The 25873-nt window shown below is 45.9% G+C and overlaps 1 protein-coding gene across 8 annotated transcripts in view; it reads left to right on the forward strand.

The window, feature by feature from the left end:
- The first annotated feature begins 1611 nt into the window (after positions 1-1611).
- Positions 1612-25873, forward strand: part of ZC3H7B (zinc finger CCCH-type containing 7B) — a 51001-nt gene continuing 26739 nt past the window's right edge. The window contains exons 1-12 of one of the 8 annotated variants that reach the window (XM_030478779.1): positions 1612-2237; positions 8247-8318; positions 8562-8622; positions 10528-10561; positions 10934-11131; positions 11971-12129; positions 15048-15128; positions 16637-16696; positions 18679-18721; positions 22784-23043; positions 23947-24295; positions 25276-25385. In XM_030478779.1, the coding sequence (XP_030334639.1) occupies positions 8570-8622; positions 10528-10561; positions 10934-11131; positions 11971-12129; positions 15048-15128; positions 16637-16696; positions 18679-18721; positions 22784-23043; positions 23947-24295; positions 25276-25385 (1347 nt within the window). In that variant the 5' untranslated portion in view covers positions 1612-2237; positions 8247-8318; positions 8562-8569. The other 7 variants (XM_030478778.1, XM_030478783.1, XM_030478782.1 and 4 more) reach the window with 7 other exon arrangements.

Raw genomic sequence — 25873 nt, forward strand, 5'->3', positions numbered from 1 at the left:
CTTGATAACCACTCTTGCAAATCATGAAAATCTTCGTGCTAACCACTGAGGAAAGATGTTATTTCACGAGAGGAGCTGTATGTGCTGTACCATGACCTTGCAGGACACCTCTCAGTCTTACAGGGCAAAAGATATAGGGCTGGAGGGAAGCATAACATGACATTGAATTGGAAAATGTACTCCCGAAAATGAATATTCTTGAAATTCTTCACTATGAGGGTGCTGAGGCGCTGGCACAGGTTGCCCAGAGAAGCTGTGGCTGCCCCATCCCTGGCAGTGTTCAAGGCCAGGTTGGACGGAGCTTGGAGCAACCTGGTCTAGTGGAAGGTGTCCCTGCCTGTGGCAGGGGGTTGGAACTGGATGAGCTTTAAGGTCCCTTCCAACCCAAGCCATTCTATGTTTTAATTCATTATATATAATTAATGCCACGGGGTGTGTCTTGGTAGGCAGATCTTTATTGCCTAAATTGGCATTTAGCACAATCTGAAAAACATGTACTGTCAGTTTTTAATGAACAAAAGTTTCTGTGTTTTTTCTCATGTCAGAACAAGGTTATTGTAACACAATGGTTGCTTGTGTCAATCAATCTTTGGATCATAATATCTAAAATAAAAAAAAGCAATGTGATTTGATATTGTGAAGAGCATAAGACAGTGCTCTCCAGTGTTATATGGTACATTATATAATAATATATATTCGTAATATAATTCATAAATTATCTTTTTATTGTGTTGACAGAAATGACAGAAGCCAATCCTACTCAGTATAACAGTCTTCTCTTTTTTGATCAACTTTTAAAATGTTAAACAAGTTTAGTACACTTTTAAACAGTATCTTCTACCTGCCTCTGGATCTTGTCGGCATTGCTTAGCTCCATAGTACAAAGTGACACTCTTTTGGGTCACTGTAAATACAAGAAACAAGACACTGAGGAGTAAACATGTCACTGATTACATTGGAAAAGGGGTAATAATTTAAACCAGGGTCAGTTTGGAGATGATTGACCTAACAGTAGACAGAATCCTTTAGGGAGAGAAAAACCTATCCCACCAGGAAAGCTAAAAAACTCATAAAACTCGTTTCAGAGGGGGGTTTGAAGTTAACAGTAGTGCAGCTGGGCAGGGATGAATGAACCCCTGGTCTAAGGTCATTGGTGGACGTCTGTCTTCACAACCATTCCCTATAACAGAACAATGTGCCACTGGGCCCCCACTTCCCACCAGCACCTCCATTCCTGGGGCTCTGCTGGCATGGGCTGCTGTGGGGATTCAGTCCACTTTCTGCAAATATTGATGGATTTGGGATGAAAACAAGGCAAAAATCTGGTTCCAAAGAAATGCCTAAACTCATATATATAAACATAAATATAAAAATACATATGCATGTACATATGTATCATATATGTGTATTGTATAATACACAGTGGTATATAATATAGTAACAATAGGTTATATACACACACACTGCGTATTCCTTTCCACCCAAAGATTTATGTTTGCAGAAGATCTTATTTACAGGGACCCCCCTCAGCAGCGTGGGGTGGAATACATAAGGTCTGGCTGGAACAGATAATTGCTCTGCCGTAAGCGATGGCTCTGGCCCCCTTCCAGCAAACATATATGGGTGGGCAGCAGGGTCACTGCTTCACGTATGTTATAATCCCATGGGGAGGGGGGTGTCTCGTAATTCAGTTCATTGCTGCGCTTCACATGCATGCAATCACTCTGCAGAGGCAGCTTTGCTTTTTTCTGGGGTGTATTTTATACATCAGCAAAGACAACAGGAAGAAGAAAAATGTCGCATTAAAATAAGATCGGAGCCTCGACTGCTTAAGCACTTTCATTTTTGTATTTTTTTTTAATTATATTTTTTTAAGCCTAATTCACCTTAAAGAATCTCAAAACCAACCACAAGGGAAAGATTTGTGAATTTTTGTAATGGAAAGCGGGAGCCTCTAGGGCCCAGAGGATATGCAGGGAGGCATTTTCTCTTGCTGGTGCAGCTGAGAGCGAGCGAGCGAGAGCGAGACCTGGAAATGAAAGTAAAGAGATCAGGAGGCACATGGAGGGAGCTGCAGGGGCAGCCGATCCAGAAGCAGAATGCTGCCTTCTGTAATTAAATAGCACTTACTATTATTATTACTTCTAGTAATAATACATTAATAATATCTCTAGTAATACAATACCATTTATCAAGGAAAGTTTATACATAGTGTGGGGGGGAAAACCCAAGGAGAGGTGAGTCCTTTATTATTATTTTGGGGGGATTATTTTTGTCTTAAACCAATTCTGTGTGTATGTGTGTGTGTATGTAGAAAGGGGTGGACTTGAGAAACGAGAAAATCTGGATGTTGCTTCATTAGAAAGTAAAGGTTTCAGATAGTAGCTGCATGGATGAAACGTTGTGTAACTGCAAATTAAAAAAAAAAAAGTGATGAAAAATAATATGGGTGAGATTTTGAAGCTAACCCTCTCTTCCGCCAAAAATGTGGGGTTTGCAAAAAAATAATTGTCAGAGATCCTAATCCCACCCCCTGGAAAAAAATGTGGTAGTAGTCTAAAAGTGGATAGCTGGGGAAAAAAGCCCCTGGGTTTATATGAAAAACTTAGTATTAATTGCGTTTGTGCCTGTTTGTGGTTTGTAGGTTTGAGAGCTGTGTTCACGTCTGTATTTAGGCTGCAGTTTCCCCTTCTTGTTTGGTATAAACCCCATGAAGCAGCAGAGAAGCTCTTGTGAAATAGCTTTTCAGATGCAACCCTTCCGTTGGGGCTTGTAAAGTTTATCAAATAAGGTTGTGGGATATTTTATTTTCCTTCCCCCTCCCCCCCCCCCCAATTCTGTAATGCTTTATTCAGTTTCCGGGTGGCACGGGAGGTTATCTTTTCTTTTTTTTTTTTTTTAATCTTAAAGCCGCCTCCCAGGCTCCTGGAGATGTGTGATTTTTATTTAAGCGGATGGGGGGTGGGGAAGGAGGAAGAGTACGTTTCGGTTTGTTTTCCTTTTCCTGGGGAAGCCTGCATATCTTCTGCCGCGGGAGACCCCTCCCATCAGGACCGGGGTGGCGGGGATGCCAGGGTGCCGGCGCCCGGCCGAGCCGCAGGGGGTACGGGGGGCGCCGTACCCTCTCCGCCCCGGCCGGCCGAGGTGGCGCTTTTGGCGGCAGCGGCCGCTAGGCAAGGCCGGGGATCGGCGGCCTAGTGCTGGGGGTTGGGGGAGGAGGCGAGCGGGTTTTCCCGCTACATCCGTGTGGGAACCAGCCCGGGGATTTAACTTGCAAGCGAGGAGGGCGAGCTGGGTGGGCACGAAACCAAGAGCAAGGGGCCAGGGGGTGGGCAGCATCACCCCACCACCCTCTCCTCACGCTGTGCAGGGCCCGGTCGGCTGGGGCAGGAGGAGGGGTGGCCTGCAATATGTTTGGTGGTGTGTGTGGGGCACAAGGCTGGAAGGAGTGAAAAATGGGGTTATGGGCACCGAGGTGGTCTCTCGAGGCTTTGGCCACCACCTCTGACCCCTCCTGGGGAAACTTATGGTTACTGCTCTTATATTGAGGTGGAGGTGAGGGGTTTGCCACCACCTCACTCTGCATTCATTGGAAGTATTGCTGGGTGAAGCTGGTAGCATCCTGATGACAGCTGCCCTGATAGTGCCATGGGGCAGGAGTGGGACTAGTGGAGTGCTGGAGTGTGAGAGAGCGGCCACAGAGGTACCTTGGGGTGGCCTGTGTTTGGACAGACAGGGTTGTTGTACCCAGTGGGCACAGTATGGTGGTGGGGACTCAGAGCTGATGGCTGTGAGAAGCGTTCAAGCCCAGGCACTGGGGCACGGCAGAGAACAGCTGCAGGAGCGAGTGGGAGCCCATGTTTGTAGTGGGCTGTGCGGTTTGTCCCCTGCTTGACGTGAGTCTGCAGACCCATTCTGCTGCACCAGTGAGGTGGCCAAACTGCAGCCAGTGAAAGACTCTCATGTTGTAGACTAGTACATCCTGGAGTCTTTTGCCTGGAGGAGAGTGCACACAGCCTGCGGCTGAGCTCCTGTCTCAGCTCTACAACCTGCCACTTACATCTTGGTGCACTTATTTCTGGCTGAAATGTTATAGTCAAAGCCTGGAAGAACATCAAGTGTGAACTCGTTGCCATCTCAGAAATACAGTGTGAAAAACTTTGCACAAATTCAGCTATGGCAGGGTTGGGAATAACACCCAGGTCCTTGATAAGGTAAATTCTAGACTTTCGGTTCATCTCATAGTGTCTCGTAGAGCGTATCAGTTTGTGCTTGAGTCACCCTGTTTACTGGCTCATGTTTCCTTCTCAAGGCAAAAAAACCCATTTTGCCTGTCTGCAGCACTTTACCTCTGTCTGGCAAATAGTTTGTAACTCATTGACAAACTCTGAATAAAGTCCTTTCTAGATGCTGGGCCAAAGAGGATAAACATCTCTGAACTGAAAGGATAAGAGCTTTGTAGTGTGGATATAAATACTCTGGATTCAAATTCTGCTGGTGGTTTGAGCAGACAAGTCTGGACAGACAGATTTGGGGGGGGGGGAAGGACGCTTAGACATACTGCTTCATTTAATGTTTTCCGCTGTGTTTCTAAAAATATTCAAAAGACTGAGAAAACAAAATCTAAACAGGCTCTGTGCTTAAAATTAATTATGCAGTAGCCGTGGAAGGGCGTGCAGCAGAACAGAAGTGTTGCACGTATGAGCTGCGTGTTGGGTTTGCTGGTGTAACAAGTGCGCGGCTTGCTCTGATGGTCAATTGAGACACAGTGAAGAGGCTGGAACAATGAGCAGACAGAAGTGGCCAAGTTTGCTGGGGGGATGGCAGGGAGGAGGTGTGAGGAGCAAAATGAGGGGTGTGAATGGTAGCCTCCAGCAGTGGTGGGGCAGGCAGAACAGGGGAGAGGTCTGCCACCCGAGGAGGAAGGTGCTGGTGTGGAGTCAGATTTAAAGGGAAAGGTGGTTGTTCCTGGGAGAGGTGTGAAGGATGTTGTTAGGGCAGCAGCATGTGGTGTGCGTTTTGAGGGTGTTGCCATGAAGAGATGAGTCTTATGTGCAAAGTCGTGACATAAGCCTGAAGGTGTGACAGAGCTTTAGCAGAGGAAGCTGGTCACCCATTTGCAAGGAGAAATGAATTCATGGCAGTATCAGGGAGCAAAAGTCTGGAGAGGTGATTAAGCTTCTGGTTTATGTTTAAAGAAGGCAGTGGAGGGTCTTCAGTTGCAGAACGTTCACTGTGGAAGACAAGGGTAGGACTGCAGAGAGTAAACGGCATGCATGGCACAGAGGGTTTTTTTAATGGGGGTTTTGTTGTGGGACTCAACAGAGATGCAGCAGCTTGGTCAGCCATCCACATGAAGCAAGGATAGAAATATGCATGTTGGATGTAGTGGCAATGGTGATGAGGAGAACAAAAACAGAAGGGAGCTCCAGGAGGAAAGAGGAGTTGGGTAACTCTAGGAAAGAGACATTCTGGAGCCTTTCCCTGTAGTCCTTTGGCTCCATTCCAGCTTTTAGTCAATAAGGTTTGAATATCCTTCTCTATGGGCAAGCAACAGTAATCGGCTCTGGTTATAACACATGCTCACATCCTGCTGTGTGTGGTGTTTTAGCAGTGGGGTGAGGGTAGCCATGAGAACAGGTACTGATCTCCCCTCTCCACAGTAGTGTTTTAAAAGTTGAGCTCAGAAGCAGAGGTTGAAGTAGGCTGTGCATATCAGAAGCTTTTCAAGGTGATCTGTTTTGTGGACATACAAAATTGTGAAGGTGTGCCACAGGATTTTTGGAGTGCAGCCATTGTCTTTGTGGTGGCTAGCCAGTGTTCAACTGTTCTCCCCACAGTCGCCAATAATCTTCCCATTTCATCAGAGCTGTGTGCTGCCACTTCGCTTCCGCAACTTGCGTTCTCTCCAGTATGGCTTATGTCAGGGAGCAGCAAGAGCACGCTGCTCCTTCTGTGGAAAGACAAGCTAGAAGCCAAAGGTGCTGACAGCCACCAGCAGTGCCCTGACTAACTAGGGTGCAGTCCTACCATATCTGAACAACACAGGCAGAACAAGATGCTGATAGCAGGGGTCCATCAACAGTCCCAAAGAAGATGAGGTGGTGAATCAGGTCCTGGGTCCACCCAATGAGTCCAGCAGTAGGAGATGGTGTCAGAGACAGGACTGGAGGCAAGCTGCCTACAGTGTAGGTGCAAGGTTTGTCCAGGAGATAGGACCGAGGACAAGTTCACCTACAGTTTAGCTCAGGCAAGGCAGTGTGCCTGGAAGTGAGCCGAAATGGAGCTCATGGACCATGGGCAGAGGGTATGTGGGTGGGGGTTCAAGGGGAGGCTGTTTGAGACATTTCAAGCCTGTTAGTGCGCTCAGGGGCCAGACAGCTAGAAATTCCTCCTTCCTTCCTCTGTGTTCCCCCATAAGCCTTTGTGAGGTCCTCTTGACTCTTTTGCCCTCTCTCCTTCCCACCCAGTTTATCTTTTGTAATTTCTTATGGTAGCTCTTTTCCCCACCCTTGCCGCTGATAGCCCTCACAGTTCTCCTGCAGTGCTCTGGGGTTGCTCTGTCCTCTCTTGTGCCTTTCCCTGCTGTCTTATGTGGAAATGATTCCTACTGCTCCTCTTCACCTTGCCTGTTTTCTCTTTATTTCTTCTGTCTTTGCAGATTTCATACAAGGAGAAATATCAAATGAATTATGTCTGTCTCTTTTTCTACCCCTCAAGCCTGTCTGCCTGTAGTGTTAGTGATCATATTAACCTCACAGTCTCCTTGCTAAATTTCCTTCTTTCTTCCTGATTGCTCATTATCCAGGCTATTTATAAATCATTCCAGGCCTTGTGTACTGAAGTCTACCTGCTCTTCTCCACTGCTTCTGTTAAAAGCCTTTGTAGAGGTGCTGATCATCACTCACCTTGTCTGTTGGCTTTCTCTTTCTTGCTGCACTGCCCATCCTGTTCCAAATGCAGCTGCTTAAAATGTTCTACCTGCTGCTTGGACCAGATTGCTCTTAATGTCTGATGACTTACAAACTGCACAGTGTCACTTTCAAGCTATTGCTTCCTTCTGCTACCACTTCTTTCTGGTCTTTTGCTTGCTCCTGCTTTTCCCCCTTCCCCCAACTCTCCTTCTTGGTAAAGGGCAGGTATCAATTTGTCTACATTTTGCATGGCAGAGAGCACAATCAGTAAGGGCTTGCTGAGTTGTCAGGATTGATTTTCATGTACTTTAAAGGTCCCTTCACCCTGTTCGAGGTTGAATGTGCCATAGATACTGTAAGATACCTTCAAATGATAGGGATGGTCTTAATGTAAAAAGGAGCCAGGCCATAATGCTCTCAAAGCTGTTGTAGTGTAGAGTTAGAGAAATTACTTTTGTTTTTCTCATGATCTCTTCAGAGGTGATCCCAGGCTGAGAAGGCACAGTGTCGTTAGCTCCATCTCATCTCAGTGTTTCTGTGCTTGCTACCGTTGTCCCCAAGTTACCATCCCTCAGATGCTGAGCACTGTTTGTGATCACAGCTGGTTAATGGCAAGACTGGGAAATTTGCTGTTGCCAGCAACTGTATTTTGCCACATAGTGCCATCCCGTCTCCCTTCTTTATGCTTTTCTTGTGTGGCAGACCTGTGTACCTTGGGGAGAGATCCGGGGAAGTCATTCCAAGATGTGCTTCCATGCTGCAGGGGATGAAGCTCATGTGTCTAGTGATGTAATTCAGACCCATTTTAGTTGAGAAAAGGGATGTTATTCCACAATGGCTCCATCATTCTACGTATTTGTTTATGCTTACAGAGACCCAGGCTGGATTTGGTCAAATACAGACAAGTTACGGTGCCATTTGTGTCCCTGTCTAAGTGAGGATAACTCTGAGCTGTTCTCAGGCGTTGCTTACCCCAATTTAGAACACTGCAGGATGGGGCTCTGTTGCCTCTCCGAAGGAGCATTCCCAACTCTGTGCTGCTCTTGCCTGCTGATTTTCATCATGGAATTCCCATTGCATAGATTCATCGCTGCTCTTTTATGTGGCCCACGGCAAGCAATTCCATCTCCTTTCTTTGCATGTCTCTCTGTGATATGCCTGCGTATACCATATATAGATGACTTGTTTCATTTGTTCTGCAGTAAACCAGTTTAAGTCTGGCCCAGATAAATAGTGGTCAGAATTCCTTATCATGGGAGGGGCCTAGCACAGATTCCTGAAATGCCTGCCAGTGCAGAGGAAACGTTGATTTTTTTCTTTTCCTTTTCCTAGAAGGCAGCCATGATAACAGTTGGTTTCCATTGCTTTGTTTACTGACAGCCTAAGTAGAGAGCTCAATCTGAAGTAATTCCTCTTTGCCCATGTATCTTGGTGGTGGCATGTGAGAAAAAGCAGACACTTGGTACTGAGCTGCTTGCTGTTCTGTATCTGCAGTGTGGATAAATCATGGACTTCGGTGTTCAGGGCATCTGGTCTGGAACATTTTGTTAGTAAATTCAGGCACACACAAAATGCTGTGCTGCTTAATTGCCAGCAAGACCTAAAATGACTCATTTTGTGGTGTTTCTTTTTCTTCTTCCTCTGCAGCAACTATAATGGAGAGACAGAAGAGAAAACAAGAAATAGAGAAAGGACTTCAGTTCATTCAGTAAGTGGACAACCTCATTGTTTCCTGTGGCTTTGGAAGCAGTTGTCTTTGTACCAAAGATTGCAGGAAGCGAGTGCATCCTATTCACTGATTTTGGGTCTGCTGCATAGAAAAAGAGATATTTTTCCTGAGGATTTTCACTGTGATTCTTCAGGGTGCTTCTTGTCCTGCCAGCTATCTAAACTTGAAATTCTATCATTTTAATTTTCTTTGGTTTTGCTCTCCACTGCAGTTCCAGGATGATCTTTATATTCAACATAGCACCAATAGTACTTGGACCTTCTACTTCATCTTCAGCATGAAGATCTCAAAGCGCTCTTTCAGCAAGGTCATCCCACTTTTCTTGGGAAAGGAGAAACTATCTCTATTTTGTAGATGGGGAAAGCAAGGTAAATGACTTGCCAGGTACCCCATATGGTGCCTGTAGGAGAAATAGATGACCTGGGCTCTTTTACAGCTGCCAACCTGTAGGTTGCACCTCGTAGGTGCTCAGGTCAGTCTTCTGTGAATATCATATGGCCTTCTGGAGCTTGAAGTGCTTGCTTAATAGTTACAAGTGCAAGTACTTCCTCATGAAGTACAGTAGTGATTTTTTCCCCTCCAGTATTTAAGTTTGCAAAGGCCTCAGACTCAGGTCCAGGTTGCATGGTGAGTAACAAAACAGCGAGATTATAATCAGATTGGTTTGGGATTTTTTTTAAGGTCTGCTTTGAGTCTGCAGTTATTGTGGCTGAAATCTGTGCCTCTACAATAAGAAAAAAAAAAAAAAGCCAAATCTTCCATGTTACGTATTTATTTCCTGTAGCATGGCAATGATATTTTCCCCCAATCTGAGACTAAATGGGGCTGACAGCCCAGTTTCAGAGAGGCGATTGTGAGGTTTATTTTGGTAACATTTATAAAAATGCTCAAGATTCCTGGAAGATGATAATTCAGAAATACAGGGTGTTGCTCATGCTTCTGGAGCGTATCTTGAACTCTGAACCAGGGGCAGTGTCTTTTTTTGGCTTGTTTTGATGTGAAAGAGGTAGTCTGATTTTATGAGCAGCATGAATGTTTCTTACAAAGCCGTGGCGTTTCCTGTATTTAATTTTAAGGAGTAGATGATGATTAGATGAGATGTATTTCAAAAGTGAGGAGGGCTATGAAAGGTTTGAAGGATTTCTCTAAAGCCTGTTGTTTTCTCGTTGAAGAGGAAAATTAAATATATGTGGACCAAGCCTGGATGGCTTGTCTGATCTGATTTGAAGAACGGTCCTTTCTTCTAAGTCTCAGTGTTGTTGTGGGGTAGGTGTTACCCACACAGCACTGCCAGTTTTGTGGCCCAGCCTGGCAGCGTTGGCCAAGACTGCTGGAGTTAAATGGTCTCCCGAACCTGCATTGTTTTCTACCTTCCTTTTGAGGTGTAAACCTAAAGGCATGTGGCTAAGTTAACATGGAGGAAAGTGATTGTATTTATCACTGTATGTCTTTAGTCTCATAAAGGACTTGAGGAGGTCTTGGAGTGCCAGTCTGATGTCTCTCATTAGAGCCAGATGTACTTAAAATAAGTTTGTGTTCTCCATGACAATCTCTCATGGGACTTTCTCAAAGATGGTTTTTTTTCAGGTGTCTCTCTGAAGGCACATTACAGATGATTATGTATGTGCAGGAAGTAGCTGAGAATAAGATTCCTCTAGTCCCAAATCCCTTTGGGACCTGACCATCTCTTGACACTACTGTGGCCATCACCAAGCATAATGCTCCCTAATTGTGTTCTTTTTACCCCAGCTGTCTTTGAAGTGATAAAATGTTCAGTACCTCACCGAGGTCAACAACACAGGACCAGAAAGATGATTTCTTCACCAGACAAAAGCCCTTATTTGCATGGATGCCTGTTTTATGAGCATTTTCTTTCTTTTTCAGGTCCACATTACCCCTAAGCCAAGAAGATTATGAGGTAATGAAGAATTTGTTTTCTGAAGTTGGGAACCTACTGCTTAGCAAGATTTGTTCTGTTGCACAGCTATTAGTTTACATACCAAAAGTGGAGAGTGTGGAATGGTCTGTCACAATTTGTCTGTAACGTAAATTTTTAAGGTTCTGGCAATGACAACTTTCAGATAAAGGAGAAGACATGTTCAAGAAGAAAGGAGATTTGACTGGATTATTCTCCCCTACCAGAAGACTGATGTTTTAGAGGGTGGGGAGGCAGGATAATCTTAGTGGGAAGGAAGTTTGCTAAAACATATGAAAAGGAATGGGAAATTGGGAAGTCTCTCCTGTCTCTGAATAGCCACTTCGGTCTGTTTGCTCTCTCTGTGCTGCCCAGGCCTTTTTGCAGAAGCTGGTGAGAAACCTGTTTGCAGAGGGCAATGATTTGTTTAAAGAGAAGGATTTCAAGCTTTCGCTCGTGCAGTATGTAGAAGGGCTGACCGTGGCGGATTATGCAGCCTCTGACGAGGTGACCATCCCAAAGGAGCTCCTGTGCAAGCTTCATGTCAACCGAGCTGCCTGCTACTTTGCCATGGTGAGTGCCTTCCCAAAGTATCCCCACGGGCAGGGAGGACATTGTGGTTGCATTGCCATGCAATTGGAAAAGATGTCAGGAGGGGTTTCTGTTGGTTTTGTCCGCTCCCTGTTCCAGCACTGGAGAAGACGATGACACAGAACGCTCTGGTATCTCCCCAGTATCGCACTGTGTCTTATGAGACCTGAGGAAGGATGTGAAGGAGAGGGAGCCAGGCCTAAGGTACTGGTCATTGTTGGTGACGAGTTAGTACGATCCAGTGCCTTCCAGTACTGCCTGAGTATTTCTCTGGAATACTGTTTGAGCATTGCTCTGGAGGCTCCTGCCTCCTCATGTGAGGCACTGGAAGATGGTGAGAAGGCCTTGGGTCTTGATGGAACTTTCAGCACACACATGGAAAAGGATTCTGAAATACTTAGGCTGTAAAAGGCTGTGTGCTTCCATTTTCCTAAGGAATATAACAGCTTTCCTTTATGGCATAACCCCAGAGCAAGTCCATCCTGTTCATAATGAGGCTGAGTCCCATGAAAAAACAATTAGCAAGCAGTCACATAATTAAAGACTCTCAATGTGACATGCCCAAGGTAGAGGGGGACAAGATAAGGTTGCTCAAGCAGCCTCAATTCTGACATTTACTGACTTTGAAGTGTTTTGAGTCTTGCAAGACTTAGCAAAGGTTTTGTGTATTTGTATTGTGGTCTTGCATGAGGTAACACATCTATTTCCAACTGCCTTTTATATTCCTGTTTTCTGTTGAGAGGTAAAACGTTAGCATTCACACAGAAGGAGGGGTTAGTCTGCTGTGCCTTAGCTGATTCGAGGTGGTCTCTTCCATGCAGGGCTTGTATGAGAAGGCACTGGAAGACAGTGAGAAGGCTTTAAGTCTTGACAAGGAGAACATCCGAGCACTCTTCCGGAAAGCCCGCTCCTTAAATGAACTTGGAAGACACAAAGAAGCATATGAGTGCAATAGCCGATGCTTGCTGTCCCTCCCACACGTAAGTTTTTGACATACAACTCATCTTGATTTCTGTGGCTCACCACCTTCATCCTCCATAACATGCTTAGAATGAGGCCAGAGGATAATGGAAGAGGAAGCTTGGCTGTTCCTGGGAACATGTTATACATAGAAATCTTGTCTCTCTGACTCGAAGAAGATGTTTGACCTCCCATGTTTCTTCAGTCCAAGTCACCTTCTACAGATAGTGCCAGCCAGAGACAAACAACGGGTTTGGTGGCCTATCTGGAAAAAGCAAAACCCTACGCTAACAAAATGTGAATGAAGGCCATGAAAATATATTAATTAGCTGGGTTTATATGCCTAATGGGAGTGACTAGGAGCATGGGACAAGTGGGAACTGGAGCACTGGAAGGAAACATGCATACTTGTACTGTTTTACGTAAAAATGTCTCACATTTTACTTGCTGATTGCTAAGACAAGCTGATGCAGCTTTTAATTTCTGAGGGACATGCAAAGGTGTCCTTGACATCACATGTCATATTTATTTTTATATTCACAGGTGTGTAAATTTTTGCATTCAGAGGGGACTATATGCATATACTAGGCCCTAGATATTTTCCTGACAGTGCTTTTGTTGCATGTCCTTTTAGGCCAAATATTGAGCAGGAAAACAGACTGTGATTAGATAGATTCTAGTGAGCACTGGTTGCCTTTGCTAAATTTGGTTCTGATCAATCACAGTAATACAAGAAAAATACATCTACTTCAGCAGGAGAAGTTAATTTTCCTTTGTTATTGGTGTTACAGAAGCAGTCTTTGGAAGCCTTGTTGGCAACTAGTTATTCTTTTTGTAAAGCTTGTAAATTCTAGTTTCTTTCTAGTTTCTTTGACTTGGCAGAACAGGGTGATCAAAACATGTTAAAGGTGTCATGTTAGGAGAGTTCCAAAAAACTGGTTTTTTTTTTTAAACGAACCATTTTATAAACAAAACCATCTAATATATGTGTTCATGTAAAGCCATGTCTGGCTGTATTTCACAGTGCAGTTGAGCCACTTAAAACTTCAGGTAATTAAACTTCAGGTGATAAAGGACTTGCCACTCAGTTGACTCACTGTCTAGCAGAGTTAACTTAGTTTGCAGAGGTTTCCAGTGTGGTGAAGTTGATGCTCCTCGGTGATATGCTTTTTTTGGTGTGGTATGTTATTTTTCAGGGTGTTGGAGGAGAGCATACTGCATGCCCTTGTTGAGCATCCCCTCATTTAGGTGGGAGGTAGTAAGCACCTGAGGGTGGCGTTTGGCTGAGGGAAGGAAAAGCTAAAGGAAGATCTTGGGGGTGGCAAAGAGCACCCCTCCCCAAACCTCAAGTCTCCTGACAAAAAGGACACTGATAAAGCACATGTTGTTGGGAAGGGAAGTGGAGGCAGTCTAGAGAGAAATACTTTCTTGATCTTGTCCAGGAATCTGAGAAGACGTCTCAGAGTTATGTTGGCATATGGAGTTGAATAGGGTAAGCCTGGTAGGCATGAGTATGAGATCAACGAAAAGAAATTACATCAGAGGTCGTTCTGGTGAGTTTTCCACAGGGAGCAAGAAAAATGGCTGACTTCAGAAGACACCTGAGAGCGTTTGGAAAGGCGGAATCATCGGAGGCAACCAGAGCGGTGAAAGCGTGATTGGTGTTAGAAAGATCTGAGAGGTGAAAGAGAGAAAGGAAGGAGAGTGACCATGAGATTTGACCAAGAAGAGATCTCTGGAGGGTGCGAGGACAGTTTTAGAAGGTGGTACACGCTGAAGGGGTGTCAGCTGGGGAGAGGAGAAGAAATGGACAAGGTAGATTTTGTCTTCAGTGAGTTCAGAGAAGATGGTGACAAGACCAGTGTTGAGAGTGTGGGGGAGCAAGTACAGTCAAAAAGTTGCACTCCAAATTGAGGGGAAGAGTTACTGATACTGCAGGCTGGAAGGACCAGAGGCTAGTGAGGGGTTGAAAGGCAAAGGGTGAACCTGCAGGGAGAAGGAGGCTGGAAAGACCAGCATGGCAAGTAGAGAGAAGAGAGCAAGCTTCAATGCGGGAGATGTTGGGACATGAAGGAAGGATATCACAGTAGGTTCGGCAGATATTTTTTTCTGCTTTGAAGAAACTGTTATAGTACTCTAGTATTTTTGCAAACAGGGAGAAAGAGGAAAGCGTAAGGAAGGAGTTGCTGGTGATAAACAAGTGAAGAAGGTTGTAGCAGGTTGTTAGTCCAGAGAAAATTGGAGAGGATAGAGCAGGGGAATGGAGCATGGCCCAGAACTTTGTTTAAAGCCCACGGTGGTGTGACAGTGGGCATGGGCAGTGAGCAGGGAGAATGGTAAATGGCACATGTTAAGGAAAGCAGAAGGATCTGTTGAGGCAGTTTAACCAAAGCCAGAGACAGTGAAAATGCCTTGTAGCTAATAAGTTGGAAACTGAGACTTGGTTTGAGCTTTAAAAACAAACAAACAAACAAGCAAAACAGGCTAGTGAATACTGTCTGCATATCAACAGTGATTGTTAACTCTGGCTGGCAGAGAGGGAAGGCATGCAGGCTCCTTCCCAGACATGGGGACCTTGTGGAAGTTATATCAGCCCCCAGCAACCACCCTTAGCAGCCTCTCCATCTGTCTTGCCAGGAAGACTCAAGAACTCTGCTTGTGGGGAGTGGGTGCTTTCTTGGAAGCATTTTCTGCAGCATTGAAAGAGTGTTGGGGAGAGCTCCTGGTGCAACTTCAAAATCTCAGTAGGACTGAATGACAAGAGCTCTTAGGTCTGCATTAACTCCCCTGGGGCTGCTCTGGCAATTGTCCACCTGCTTCTGTCTGCAAGTGAGGCTTCCTGGTGCAGCCCAGCGTGCATAACTGTGTTCCTGTTTGTTTCATTGTGTGTGCCACAAAGGCAAAACTGAAAGTGTCCTGCCAATGGTTTTGTCCCCAGGATGAAAGCGTCACGCAACTAGGGCAGGAGCTTGCCCAGAAGCTGAGACTGAGAGTTCGCAAAGCATACAAAAGACCTCAGGTATGACTTCTTTTTTCTTATAGGCTATTCTTTGGCTCTTTCAGATTTGCTTTTGGAAATGTGGTAGGTACTGCTCTGCAGTTACAGACATATGTACACTACCGTGCATGCTGCTGGCTACCCAACTTGTCCTGATCCTCTGACTCACTTTGCCTTGAACCATTTCTAGCCCCATTGCTGCTCTGTGTCTACTGTCAGGATGTTCCCTGAGTCCCCAGCTAAACCAGGCAGAGCTGGGCTGGTGCTGCAGGAAAGGCCTCTGTTGCACTGGAAGCCTGTGGTTTTTGGAGGAGAGGGACATACAGTCTGATCCCAAAGGAGGTTTTGCATCACAGTGCTTTCCCTGTTATGGGATGAGAAGGGTGGGATCCTCTGCTGCATTGTAGTGCAACAGGATCATGAAGGGTTCATCTAGGCATACACTTTTTTTGTGGTGGGAGAAAGGCCTCCACTTTGGGAGAACAACAGGTACACATCTGCTCAGATGCTAGGAAAGAAGGCAGCAAAAACCAAGTTGCAAGTCCAATTAATTGATGCCAGTGGCTGGATCCGTAACCTGGCTCTGCAAGAAAGTGCTGCAGTAACTGGAGTACTGTTCATGTTTAAATGCATACCCTGAGATGGAGCTAGAGGGCGTTAAGCCTCTTGGATATCCACTCTTGGACAAAGCTGCCTTGGTCTCATAAAATCCCAGGATGCATTTTCCTAAGTAGGGAACATTAAGTAGTAGCCGAGGCTTACATTTGTGTTTGCATTCGCATCCTCAGCCCCATGCACAGTGGTGTGTTAAACAGGCAGCGTGTTCCATCTCAAGAGGGGCACCTTTGCAATATGTGGTGAAGTGGCCAATCACTTGGGCATCCAGTTTGCAGAGCTCTTTTGGAGTAAATTTGGCTGTAGCATCTTATTTCTCTCGATGACCAACCACACCTGTGGTTCACCAACCCCTTTACATTGTAGCAGCTCTCACACTCCAAAATGATTCTGTCTCAAAGAAAGGGAAGTTTTATGCAGAAGTACTTTTTGTAGCTGCTCACTCTGTTGGCCTTGCCACCTTTTTGCTGCTGTCACGTTGCTCAGTTGTGATGGGCTTAAACCACTTGTATGTTAGAAAAATAAAAAACTCCAAAATGCTTTTTATTTGAAAATTAGTGATTGGTATTTTGATGACACCTTGCTTCTGACTTCCAGCTTTCATTCCAGTGCTGTAATGCCTTCCCAAAGTAGTAATTTCTTGATGAAAGAAAAAACTTCTGTTTCTCAGGGAAGTTGTTTTGCTTCCTGATTGTGTGTTGGATGTTGGGTGTTTTGCACTGAGGTGTCCAGGACTAATGTGTGGCCCTTTCAGTGTTCAGAAAACTGTACCCTTGTGTCACAGTGGTATGTCTTTTGGGGTGGCTGTTATTTATGGGCAGTGCCTGAAAGGAAACCTTATTGTAACCCAACTTTACCTGGTTTATGAGCATTCATGGGCTGTCTCTGTTCTAAGATCTCTCTTTTCCTTGCAGCAGGAATTGGAAACATTCTCGCTACTCAGTAATGGCACGTCAATCAATTTATCAAACCAGGTAGAGTTTGCATTGTGTGGTTTTCACTGTTCATGTCGCTGTTACTAGAATGCTTCACAGATCTGTTGCCCTGGGTTCAGCTACAGCAGTCATTTTTTCTCCTTCTTAGTAGCTGGTGCAGTGCTGTGTTTTTGCCTTTCAGCCTGGGAACAATGCTGATAACACCGATGTTTTTGGTTGTTGCTAAGTAATGTTTACTCCGACCAAGGACTTGCTCAGTCTCATGCTCTGCCAGGGAGGAGGGGAAGCCGGGAGGAAGCAGAGACAGGACACCTGACCCAAACTGGCCAAAGGGGTATTCTGTACCACAGCACATCATGCCCAGTATATAAACCGGGGGGAGTTACCTGGAAGGCCCAGATCACTGCTCGGGTCGGGCTGGGTATCGGTCAGCTGGTGGTGAGCAATTGTATCCTCTCCCTTGTTATTTCCCTTATTATCATTATTGGTGGTAGCAGTAGTGGTTTTGATTATACCTTAGTTACTGGGCTGATCTTATCTCAACACGTGGGAGCTGCATTCTTCCGATTCTCCTCCCCATCCCTCTGGGAGTGGGGGAAGGAAGAAGTGGGGGGAGTGAGCGAGTGGCTGCGTGGTTCTGAGTTACCGGCTGGGCTTAAACCACGACATTTGTTTACCTCCAAATTTATAACTGCTGTTTAGGATTTAAATGTGTTACTTAGTGTGTTCCACTTTTAAGGAATATTGCCAAGGAAATTAATTTCTTTGAAAGTGCTTCTCATGACAACATTTTTTATGTTGGTAATTAGGTCGCTGAAGATGGTGTTTTTCTTAGTTATTGTAAATGTCTGCTTTCTCTTGCATTTTAAACAAGTTTTAGTTTTCAAGTTTTTACGTAGTTAGGGCAATGCTAAGTAAAAGTCAGAAAGTGCAAGTGCTGAAGAAACATACAAAAATAAATCATGCCATGTGCTGAGCCAGGTACATACACAGTTTATGTGTTCTTTATATTGTCTGTCACCTGGGAGATCCAGCTTGGGCAGGGCACTTTACAAATACTAAGCTAAAATGTAAGAAATTGCCGATTATCCCATTCTGCCACTGGGGAACAAAACCCAAACCAAAGAACAAACCAAACACGTGCTGGTTTTACAGGCTGTTTGGTACTTCACACTACTCTTTCAAGCAAACAAACTATAAAACTGTAAAAATTGTCATTTTGTACAAGATGGGATACTAAAGAATTAGCTTACCTCCCACCGTTCAGTAACTTGCCTTCACATCTTTCTAGGAAAGACAGTCATCCTTCTTTAATAGTTGTGCCAAGTTTTTAATTTGCACGTACTTCCTTTTGCAATAAATGAAAACTGTGCAAAAACTAGAAGTTGCAAAAACTATTGCAGTAGATGCAGCATCTCAAGATTAATGCTTTACTTGTGCCTTTTTAAGCTTAAGTTGAAGGCACATATGCTTACCTCTGTTTATGTTTCTGTAAAATACGGGCTCATTTTATTCCTTGCCTGGAGCTCCAAGTCAGCGGTTGTCTTGGTGGAAACCTTTTCCTGTTTTGAGTTTGCTATAAGAGTTTGTGGTTGTTAGATTGCAAAATATGTGAACTAAGAAAAGGAACGTTGTGTAAGATCAGGCTAATCAGATCTTACACAGCATGGGGCTGACTGGTTGGTGTGTCCTGGGACTTGGGGCACAGCATTCTCATCCACACATGAAAAACCTTATTCTGTGCAGATTTGCTCACATGGTTGGATATTGTACAAAGCTGGTATTGCTTTGCAGCAACAGGGTTTGTCCACTGCTGGAGGTAGAAATGAATAGGGTCTTAGGATTAATGGCCTCTTAAAGTTTGTTGGATTTAATGCTCTTGCACTGAAAGAGGCCGTAAAGGAAAAGAAAGGGCCAGATGCATTTAGGAGTAGTAGTCTCATCTGTGAAGTGTGAATATCTTTTTAAAGATGAATTTCTGGTAATGTTTTTCTCTCTCCTTTCCTACACCCTTTTTGCAGACCACTTCTAATGGATTGGGTTCAATAGATGACATTGAAACAGGTAAAAACATCTCTCTCTGATTTTTGTGGCTTTGGTAAAGTATCTGACCAGGCTGGCGGGCCTGGGAGGTTCATCGTCATCATTTGTGTCTCTTCTGCACACTTTGGCTTTGGTGACTAGGAGAAGGAAAAGGTGGTGGGAAGCAGGAGTGTTTTTCCTGCAGGAAAACAGGCCCAGTGAGAGACACATCTGGGAATTAAAAAGGTCTGTGGAGGCACACAGCTCTCTCCAGTCGTGCTTTCTTAAAGCTGGGCTTGGCAAAGCTCCTGAAACTCTGCTCTCAGGCAAAACAGTCCAGATAAAGTGAAGTTAAGGTTGTAGGCAGCTGTCTGTGCTCTGAGCACATATGGTCCTCTGAGGTGTTGAGGTGGAGGAAAACCAAGAGAGTTGGGAGGGAGTAAGGGAGAGCTGTGTTCAGAGTTAGGTAGGCACCCAGAAGGAGCAGAAGGAGGGCTACAGGGTTGCTTTTCTCATGCCGGGAAACGAGTGACGTTAACTCTGCCCCTGTAGAAAGGCTTCTTATTTGCTTTGCTCTTTCCTGTGTGCTGGAGCATTGAACTTGTGCCTCTGAGCACATCAGTCTTTGTTCCTTTGAAAGATAGCTCTGTGTGTGAAGGTAAGTGTGAAGACTTATCGCTGCAAGTAGCAATTGCTTTTTATGGAACAAAAGTAATTTCATTATTAGTGTGCTTTGGAAAACATATTAGTTGTCTGTTGAATGTCAGTTCAGTAACTAAATGCTACATGCAGTCATGAGCCCCAGTTCTGTGGATTAGGGAATTTTTCACATTGTCTTGCTATGCTAAAATGAACTGGACTCCTAATGCAGAGTTAAGAGGGACTGCATCCAGTAAGCTCTACCTAATCAGGATTTGGTGTAAGAGCAGCATGCCGCCTTTTCTGCAGTTCAGCCTGAGAGAACCTTTACTGCTAGGAAATCTTTTCAAAAGCATGGAAATTACATGGTATTCCATTGCCCTGAGAGCAGTGTGCCACCAGGAGGGCTGTGCATGCTGTGTACCTTGAGAGTTTCAGATTCAAAGCTTTTTTAGCAAGGGCTTTTGTTGTTGGTTTGGTTTGGTTTGTTTTTAAGATGCAAACTCCTGAAGCCTTTTCCCCCATGCTTTGCTTGAAGTCATCGGTTAAGTCAGCCCTGCCCTGCACAGATCATGGCTCAGATCTGGCCCAGTATGGCCTTTGGCCAGCTAATGCACTTAGGGAACCACTGCTGGTTTGGGAAGCGGAGCTAGAAACAGGGCTTTTAAAAGCACTGTGCTTGCCCCTCTGGGACAGGCAGGTGTATGGCCAGAAAAGCTACCAAGTGGGGGGCATGGTGTGAGAGACTTGGTTCGGGGGAGCGGATGGACAAGACTCTCATTGAGCTTATAATAATACATGGAGCTTAGTGTTATGGCAGTGGCAGAAATCAGAGGGAGGCAGGTGAGTGCCTGTGATCTGCTCATCAAAGAAGGCTGGTTTATTTTTTGAAGATGGAGCAAACATTAGGTGAATGCAGAACATGCGTGAGCTTTCTGGAAGGAGAGTATGTGAGATGTGGGTATGGTGGCTGGCGAGTAAGGTCAGGAGATGGGGTATCCTGGGGAAAGGAGGAATGGAAAAGGAGGGAGAGGGAAAAGATTGGACAGCGGAGAATGGGTGGAAGTGACTGAAGGAATGACAGCGTTTGGGTGGTCAGGGAGAGGGGAGCAGACATCTCCCCTCTGTCCCTTAGAAGTAGTGGAACCTGTCGGTCCCTGCTTTTCTCACCCTTCACATGCACTGAGATCTGTGTGTGTGTGTCCCATATCATTCCATGCCTTTTTGTTGTGCATTCTGCTTTTTCAGGGTTTTGGGCCTCTTAGGGTGTGTGAGGGCCTCTTTCCTCTGCTCCCCAGCGTTAGTGGGAACTGCAGGGCCTCATTCATTCCTCAAAGAAGGTGTGAACTTCTGGATCCTTTAGGGGCCTGTCATTGTGAACCCTTTTTCTCCCCCCTGCACATGTCCCTGTCCTTTCCAGCGTGTTCTGAACTTCTTGTTTGCCCCTGGAGGGATCTTAACAGTGCTCCAGATTTAAACATCTGAAAAACAGGAAGGCACAAGCCATCCCTTTGTACTGAGGGAAATCTGGCCGAGCTACCAGCAATGAGGCCATCACCAAGGAAAGCTCAATGGCTGGCTTCTGACCACAGCTGGGGGGTCTGCACCAAAGAGAGATGAGCTGAGAGACGCCATCGCAAAGGGGGCTCGGGGTTGGAGTTGAGCTTGATCTGAGGGGCAGCTGCAAAACTAAGGACGTTTACAGGCTTCCTTTGAGCTGCTGCTGCCTGAGGGGAATGTGTCCAGCTGCAGCACTGAAAACCTGTGTTGGATCCCATAAGGTACAACATGCACTTTCCTTCGATTGCATGCATGAGGTCATGTGGAGGGCCCTGTGTCTATCCCTTGCTCCTTCCCCCAGCTTTCCCTGCCTTTTGTCACGGCTCTGCCTCCAGTGCCTTGCACAGTGACCTTGGCTGTGGTTCATCTATGTGAACCACTCACAACAAAAGCCAGAGGAAAGGTTGCAGGGAGTGGTGGTGTGCTCCTGGTGGGGTTAGAGATAAGGGGTCCTGCATGTGTGTGTTGTCTCTGCTGTTTTGTTCAGGACTTGGGGATTTGCAGGAACTGCTGATCCTCTGAGCTGAGAAGGGCACCAACACAGTCCGCAGTCAGTGAACATGTATAGAGGACAGCAACATAGCTCACTCACCCAGTCCCAGTTAGAAAGGGATGGCTGAGTTCTTGTGGGGGCTGAGTGAGCAGAGCTTGTATAGACAGGATGCAGCATTTCTTGCTGGATCAAGATTTGTGTCTTGGAAGCTTGTCTAGTTTCTTTCCCATTCTTACCAGTCTTTCTGATAAAAGCTATTGTCTCTCCTTCCAAACTTTCCCTTGCTTATAGGCTTAGACTATCATAGCTATGGTGCAGACACTGCTGTGTGGATTGAGAAAGTAGCATCTTTGTCTTATTTCTTTTCTTTTATTCCAGGACATCTGCACAGGGGCAGAATTAAGGTAGTTTGGGTGCTTGGTTTGAGAACCGCAAGTGTAACGCTGCATTTTCCAAATTTCTAACGTTTGAACTTCTTTTGGTTTTTTAACCTTTATTTTTTTTTTAGAGTAAAATGCTCTTCTGTGAAGAATATGTGTTTGTAACCTTAACTTCACTTAACAGACGTTTATATTGCATGGTGGGAACATCTTACCATTTCAGTAACATACTGGAGAGGCAAGGAAGCCTTAAGGAAAATCACTGCCTCTTTCCTGCCCTGACCCTGGCTCACACAAGTTCCCAAGGGGATGTTTGCTACTGAGGTGTTGAGGGGGAGTGTGGGCAGCACCCTCCCACCTGCGGACATCAGGAAGCACTCAAGAGCATGGAATTTACTTGGGTAGAGATAGATGAGTGAGTCTGATGGGTTTTTTGGGGGACCCACTGTTAGCACAACCTGGTCTGAGCACCTGATCTCTGACTCCTTCCCAGCAAGACTTCGTGGTTTTTATCTTTTGCCATTTAGGATGCCTGAGGTTTTAGAGAGGGCACGAGTAAGCAAGCTTTCAGCTGGGGTATCGAAGCTCCAAGGAGTAGAGAAGGCAGTGATCTCTGCCAAATCCATTAGTGAGGAACATTAAAGAAAACACCAGGTGGTGGGTTATAGAGAAATAGGATTATGTGCCCCTGGCCGTTAGTCCTAGACACAGTGAACTCAGTAGCTGCTCAACCACAGGTTTCGTGTTTTTCCTAGATACTGTACATGCTTTTGTTCATGCTTACCAAATCCTGACAGTCGGTCTGGGCACGGCCCCTTAGAGTGTTTCAGCTGTTGGTGACCTGTGAGGGACTGGGAGCAAAAATGAAAGGGCAGGAACTCTTTACACCAGAGCCTCTCCTCTCAGAAAACTGGCATACTTGGTTTTTGTGATTTGAGGAAGTTGTACAATATTATTTTTGCCAGGCTGTGCTCTGCTTGCCCCTGCAAGAGGCTCTCCTGGGTGACTGGCTCTGTTTCTCCCTCATCACAGACTGCTCTATGGACCTGCAGTGCCTCCCAGCTCCTGTGGCCACCTCCATCCCTGTGAGTGAGGGGCTGGCCCCTTTGCCCTCTGACTCGGATGCAAAGGGCTTGCCTACCTCGCTCCCTGCTGCCAGCCTGCTCCCGTCTCCAGACTGCATGTCCTTGCCAGCGCCTGAAAGCGTGGAGGACTTCACAGATGGGGACATCATTGGGGAAGAACTGGACTCCCTCCTGGACTCCCTCGCGGAAGGGTCACCATACCCTCTAGTAAGAGTGGGTGCTGTGTGGGTCCCCTGCTTCTTGTTCCAAATAGGTCCTTGGAGCATGTAGATATGCGTGCTGCCGTGCTGGCTCTCCTTCTGTTACTCTTTCCTCCTAGCTCTTCCTCTGGCAAAGCTCATTCATTCCGTCCTTTACTTCTGCAATTGGCTTGTGGGTATCTAAAGAGCTTGCCTCTAAGCCTGCTTTGCTGCGTGCAACTTCATGGAGCTGCCCCTCAAAAGGTATCCAAGATAGCTTTCCCATGCCGTCACCTCCCCCCTGGACTCTGGTGGCCATGGAGTTGAAGCAGGCCTGAGGTTAGAAATGAGTGTGCTGAAGCAGGAACGATGGATGTATTTTATACAGTGGGCATGCTCTAATGTCCGTGTATTTTGTGTAGGCTGCATTCAGCCTAAGCTATTTGAACAGGTCTGGGAGCTGTAGAGATAATCTGTATTTATACTTACGTTGGATTTTGGTTGCCAGTGTTGCTGATGTTATTCAAGCCAACTTGGGTCTGGAAGCAATATACTCATATTCATGCAGGACACCTCTCGAGCCAAAAAGCTCAGATGAGAGGTGCCATGAGTAGTAGTTGTCAGCCTGGCCTCAGCACTGTGTGTGCTCAGCTTCACTGGTTCTTGACCTGAGCTGGTTTAAGTGCCCAGCACATGGCTCTTCCTTGCAGACTGATGGGCTCAGGTAGTCCAACACCTCCGCAGGGACCTCGGTCCAGACCCTGTGCGGTGTAGGTTGGAAGGTCTGTGGGAAGTCTGCAGGCAGATGGAGCTGCTGGGTATCCTTCTGTTACACGCACTTGAGCGGGAGCCTGTTGCTGTCTGTGTTTACTCATTCTCTGCTCCTTGTTCCTAATTGCTGTTTATCCTCTCCCTTCCTGATTCCCCAAAGTCTCTGGTCCAGGGCACCATTCCTACCAACCTGCCAACAGAGATGCCCCAGCTGATCCCTGTGTTTCCGGGGGGAACTCCACTGCTGCCCCCAGTCGTGACAGCCAGCATCCCTGTCTCCACCCCACTGCCACCTGCCTCCTTTGGGCTGGTGATGGATCCCACCAAGCAGCTTTCCTCCTCCTCTGTCCTGGATGCCTTTGAGGCCCCGCCAGGAGGAAGTGCCAGCTCTACCTTAGATTCGCTGGATTCCCTGGATCTGCTTCCCTACACAGACTCACGGCTTGATGCCCTGGACTCCTTTGGGACAAGCAGAGGGTCACTGGATGCCTTGGATTCCTTTGCCATTGGTAAGTGCAGGACTGATGGGGTTTTGTGCTGCTTTAGCTGTGAATGTGTGCCAAAATTATTTCCTTCAGTGCTGAGGATATCTGTCTATAGCTTTGTCTGCTGGTGCTGCAGAATGGGAGTGTAAATGTAGAAGAGGACAGGGAGTTGTCTTGGACAGAGCAACTGGTTTTGTCTAGCTCAGGAGTAATGAGAAAGGCTATAGGTGTGTAATCCCAGATAAACAGTATGCGCATGGTGGAAAATCTCAAGAGGAGAAAGGAACACAAAGGTGTATAATGATGAGCAATGAGATTTAATCTTGGCTTGCTGTCCCTGACACCTCCCTTGGCACAATTTGCTAGACTATAGCATGATTCCTCCACCTTCTTCAAGAATTCTTTGACATTTTGGACCAAATGAGCAAAATCCTGGTGACTGTTCTAGATGATACGTGACCTTGTAGCACTGGGCAGAATGGTAGAGGCTAAGGTGGGTCTCTCACATCTCTGTTTTCAGGGCAGTAAGTGTCCTGTTGCTTGTGCCACTGTACTCTCATGTCACAAGGAGCAAAGTTTTGGAGGATTGTGGCCAAAAAGTCTGTCCCCTCCTGTCCCAGGAGGGAAGGCAGGCTTCTTTCTTAGCTAACTTGACCCCAGTATTGCAATATGCTGTCAGCAAAAGTATTTTGAGAAGAGCAGAGATTGTGGCCAGTCAGCACCTCAACGCTCAGATTCACCTCAGCACTGGGCTTCCTTGGAGTTGCCACATTGGGAATGCCAGTGCTCAGCAGCGTATAATTGGTTCAGTAGTGTTTCAGAAGGCTTTTCCTGGAGTCTTTTGAAGACTTAGACTGGTTGTTTGGGGAAGAAAGTATTAAAATGTTATGAAAGAAATAAAGCAAATTGCTTTAATAAGCATTTGTTTGTCTTTTTGTGAGCAAAACTGCCTCTGAAAGTGAAATGATTGTTCTGTGGGACTCTTTCCCCCTTCTTTTTCCCAGAAGAAACTAGCCCTCAGGAACTGCGACACCCACCTGGCAGCCAAAAACCATCCCCCGTGGTGAGTGAGCCGCTCCCTCGTGCTGATGTCCCAAGGTGCTCTGGAGCCAAGGTAGTAGTGACTTGGGTGATGTAGGTAATTTGGGCCCCTCCTCTTAACCTGCCCCAGTGAGTGTCACCTCCCATGTTGTGGCAAGGCAGGTAAAGATTTCCCCAGAGTCAGTAGGAAGACATTAGTTCCATCTTCATTTTTATCTGCCACTCTGCATGTTGCCAGGGTAAACATGGCGTGACCTAGGCAGGGTCAGCAGGGGATCATGGAGGCTGCCTATATCTGGCAGCCACATAACACTAAAGGATGAGGCAGAGTAAGCCAACTTTGTCTTCAGACTGCTGAGGTTCTTTGCTCCTCTCTGTCCCTGTCAAAAGGCTCTTTCATATACACTTTTCTGCCCCTGTTGCATGTTTCCTGTCTTGGAGAAAAGGGGGAGGGATATCTATGGTTGACAAGCTTGGAAGAAGAATTATTCTTAAGTTCTTGTCATCTGCTAGTCCTGTTAACATCAATGTGAAACAAAGTCTCTGTCCTCAAATTAATCT

This window comes from Strigops habroptila, chromosome 3, assembly GCF_004027225.2.
Source record: "Strigops habroptila isolate Jane chromosome 3, bStrHab1.2.pri, whole genome shotgun sequence".
NCBI lineage: Eukaryota > Metazoa > Chordata > Aves > Psittaciformes > Psittacidae > Strigops > Strigops habroptila.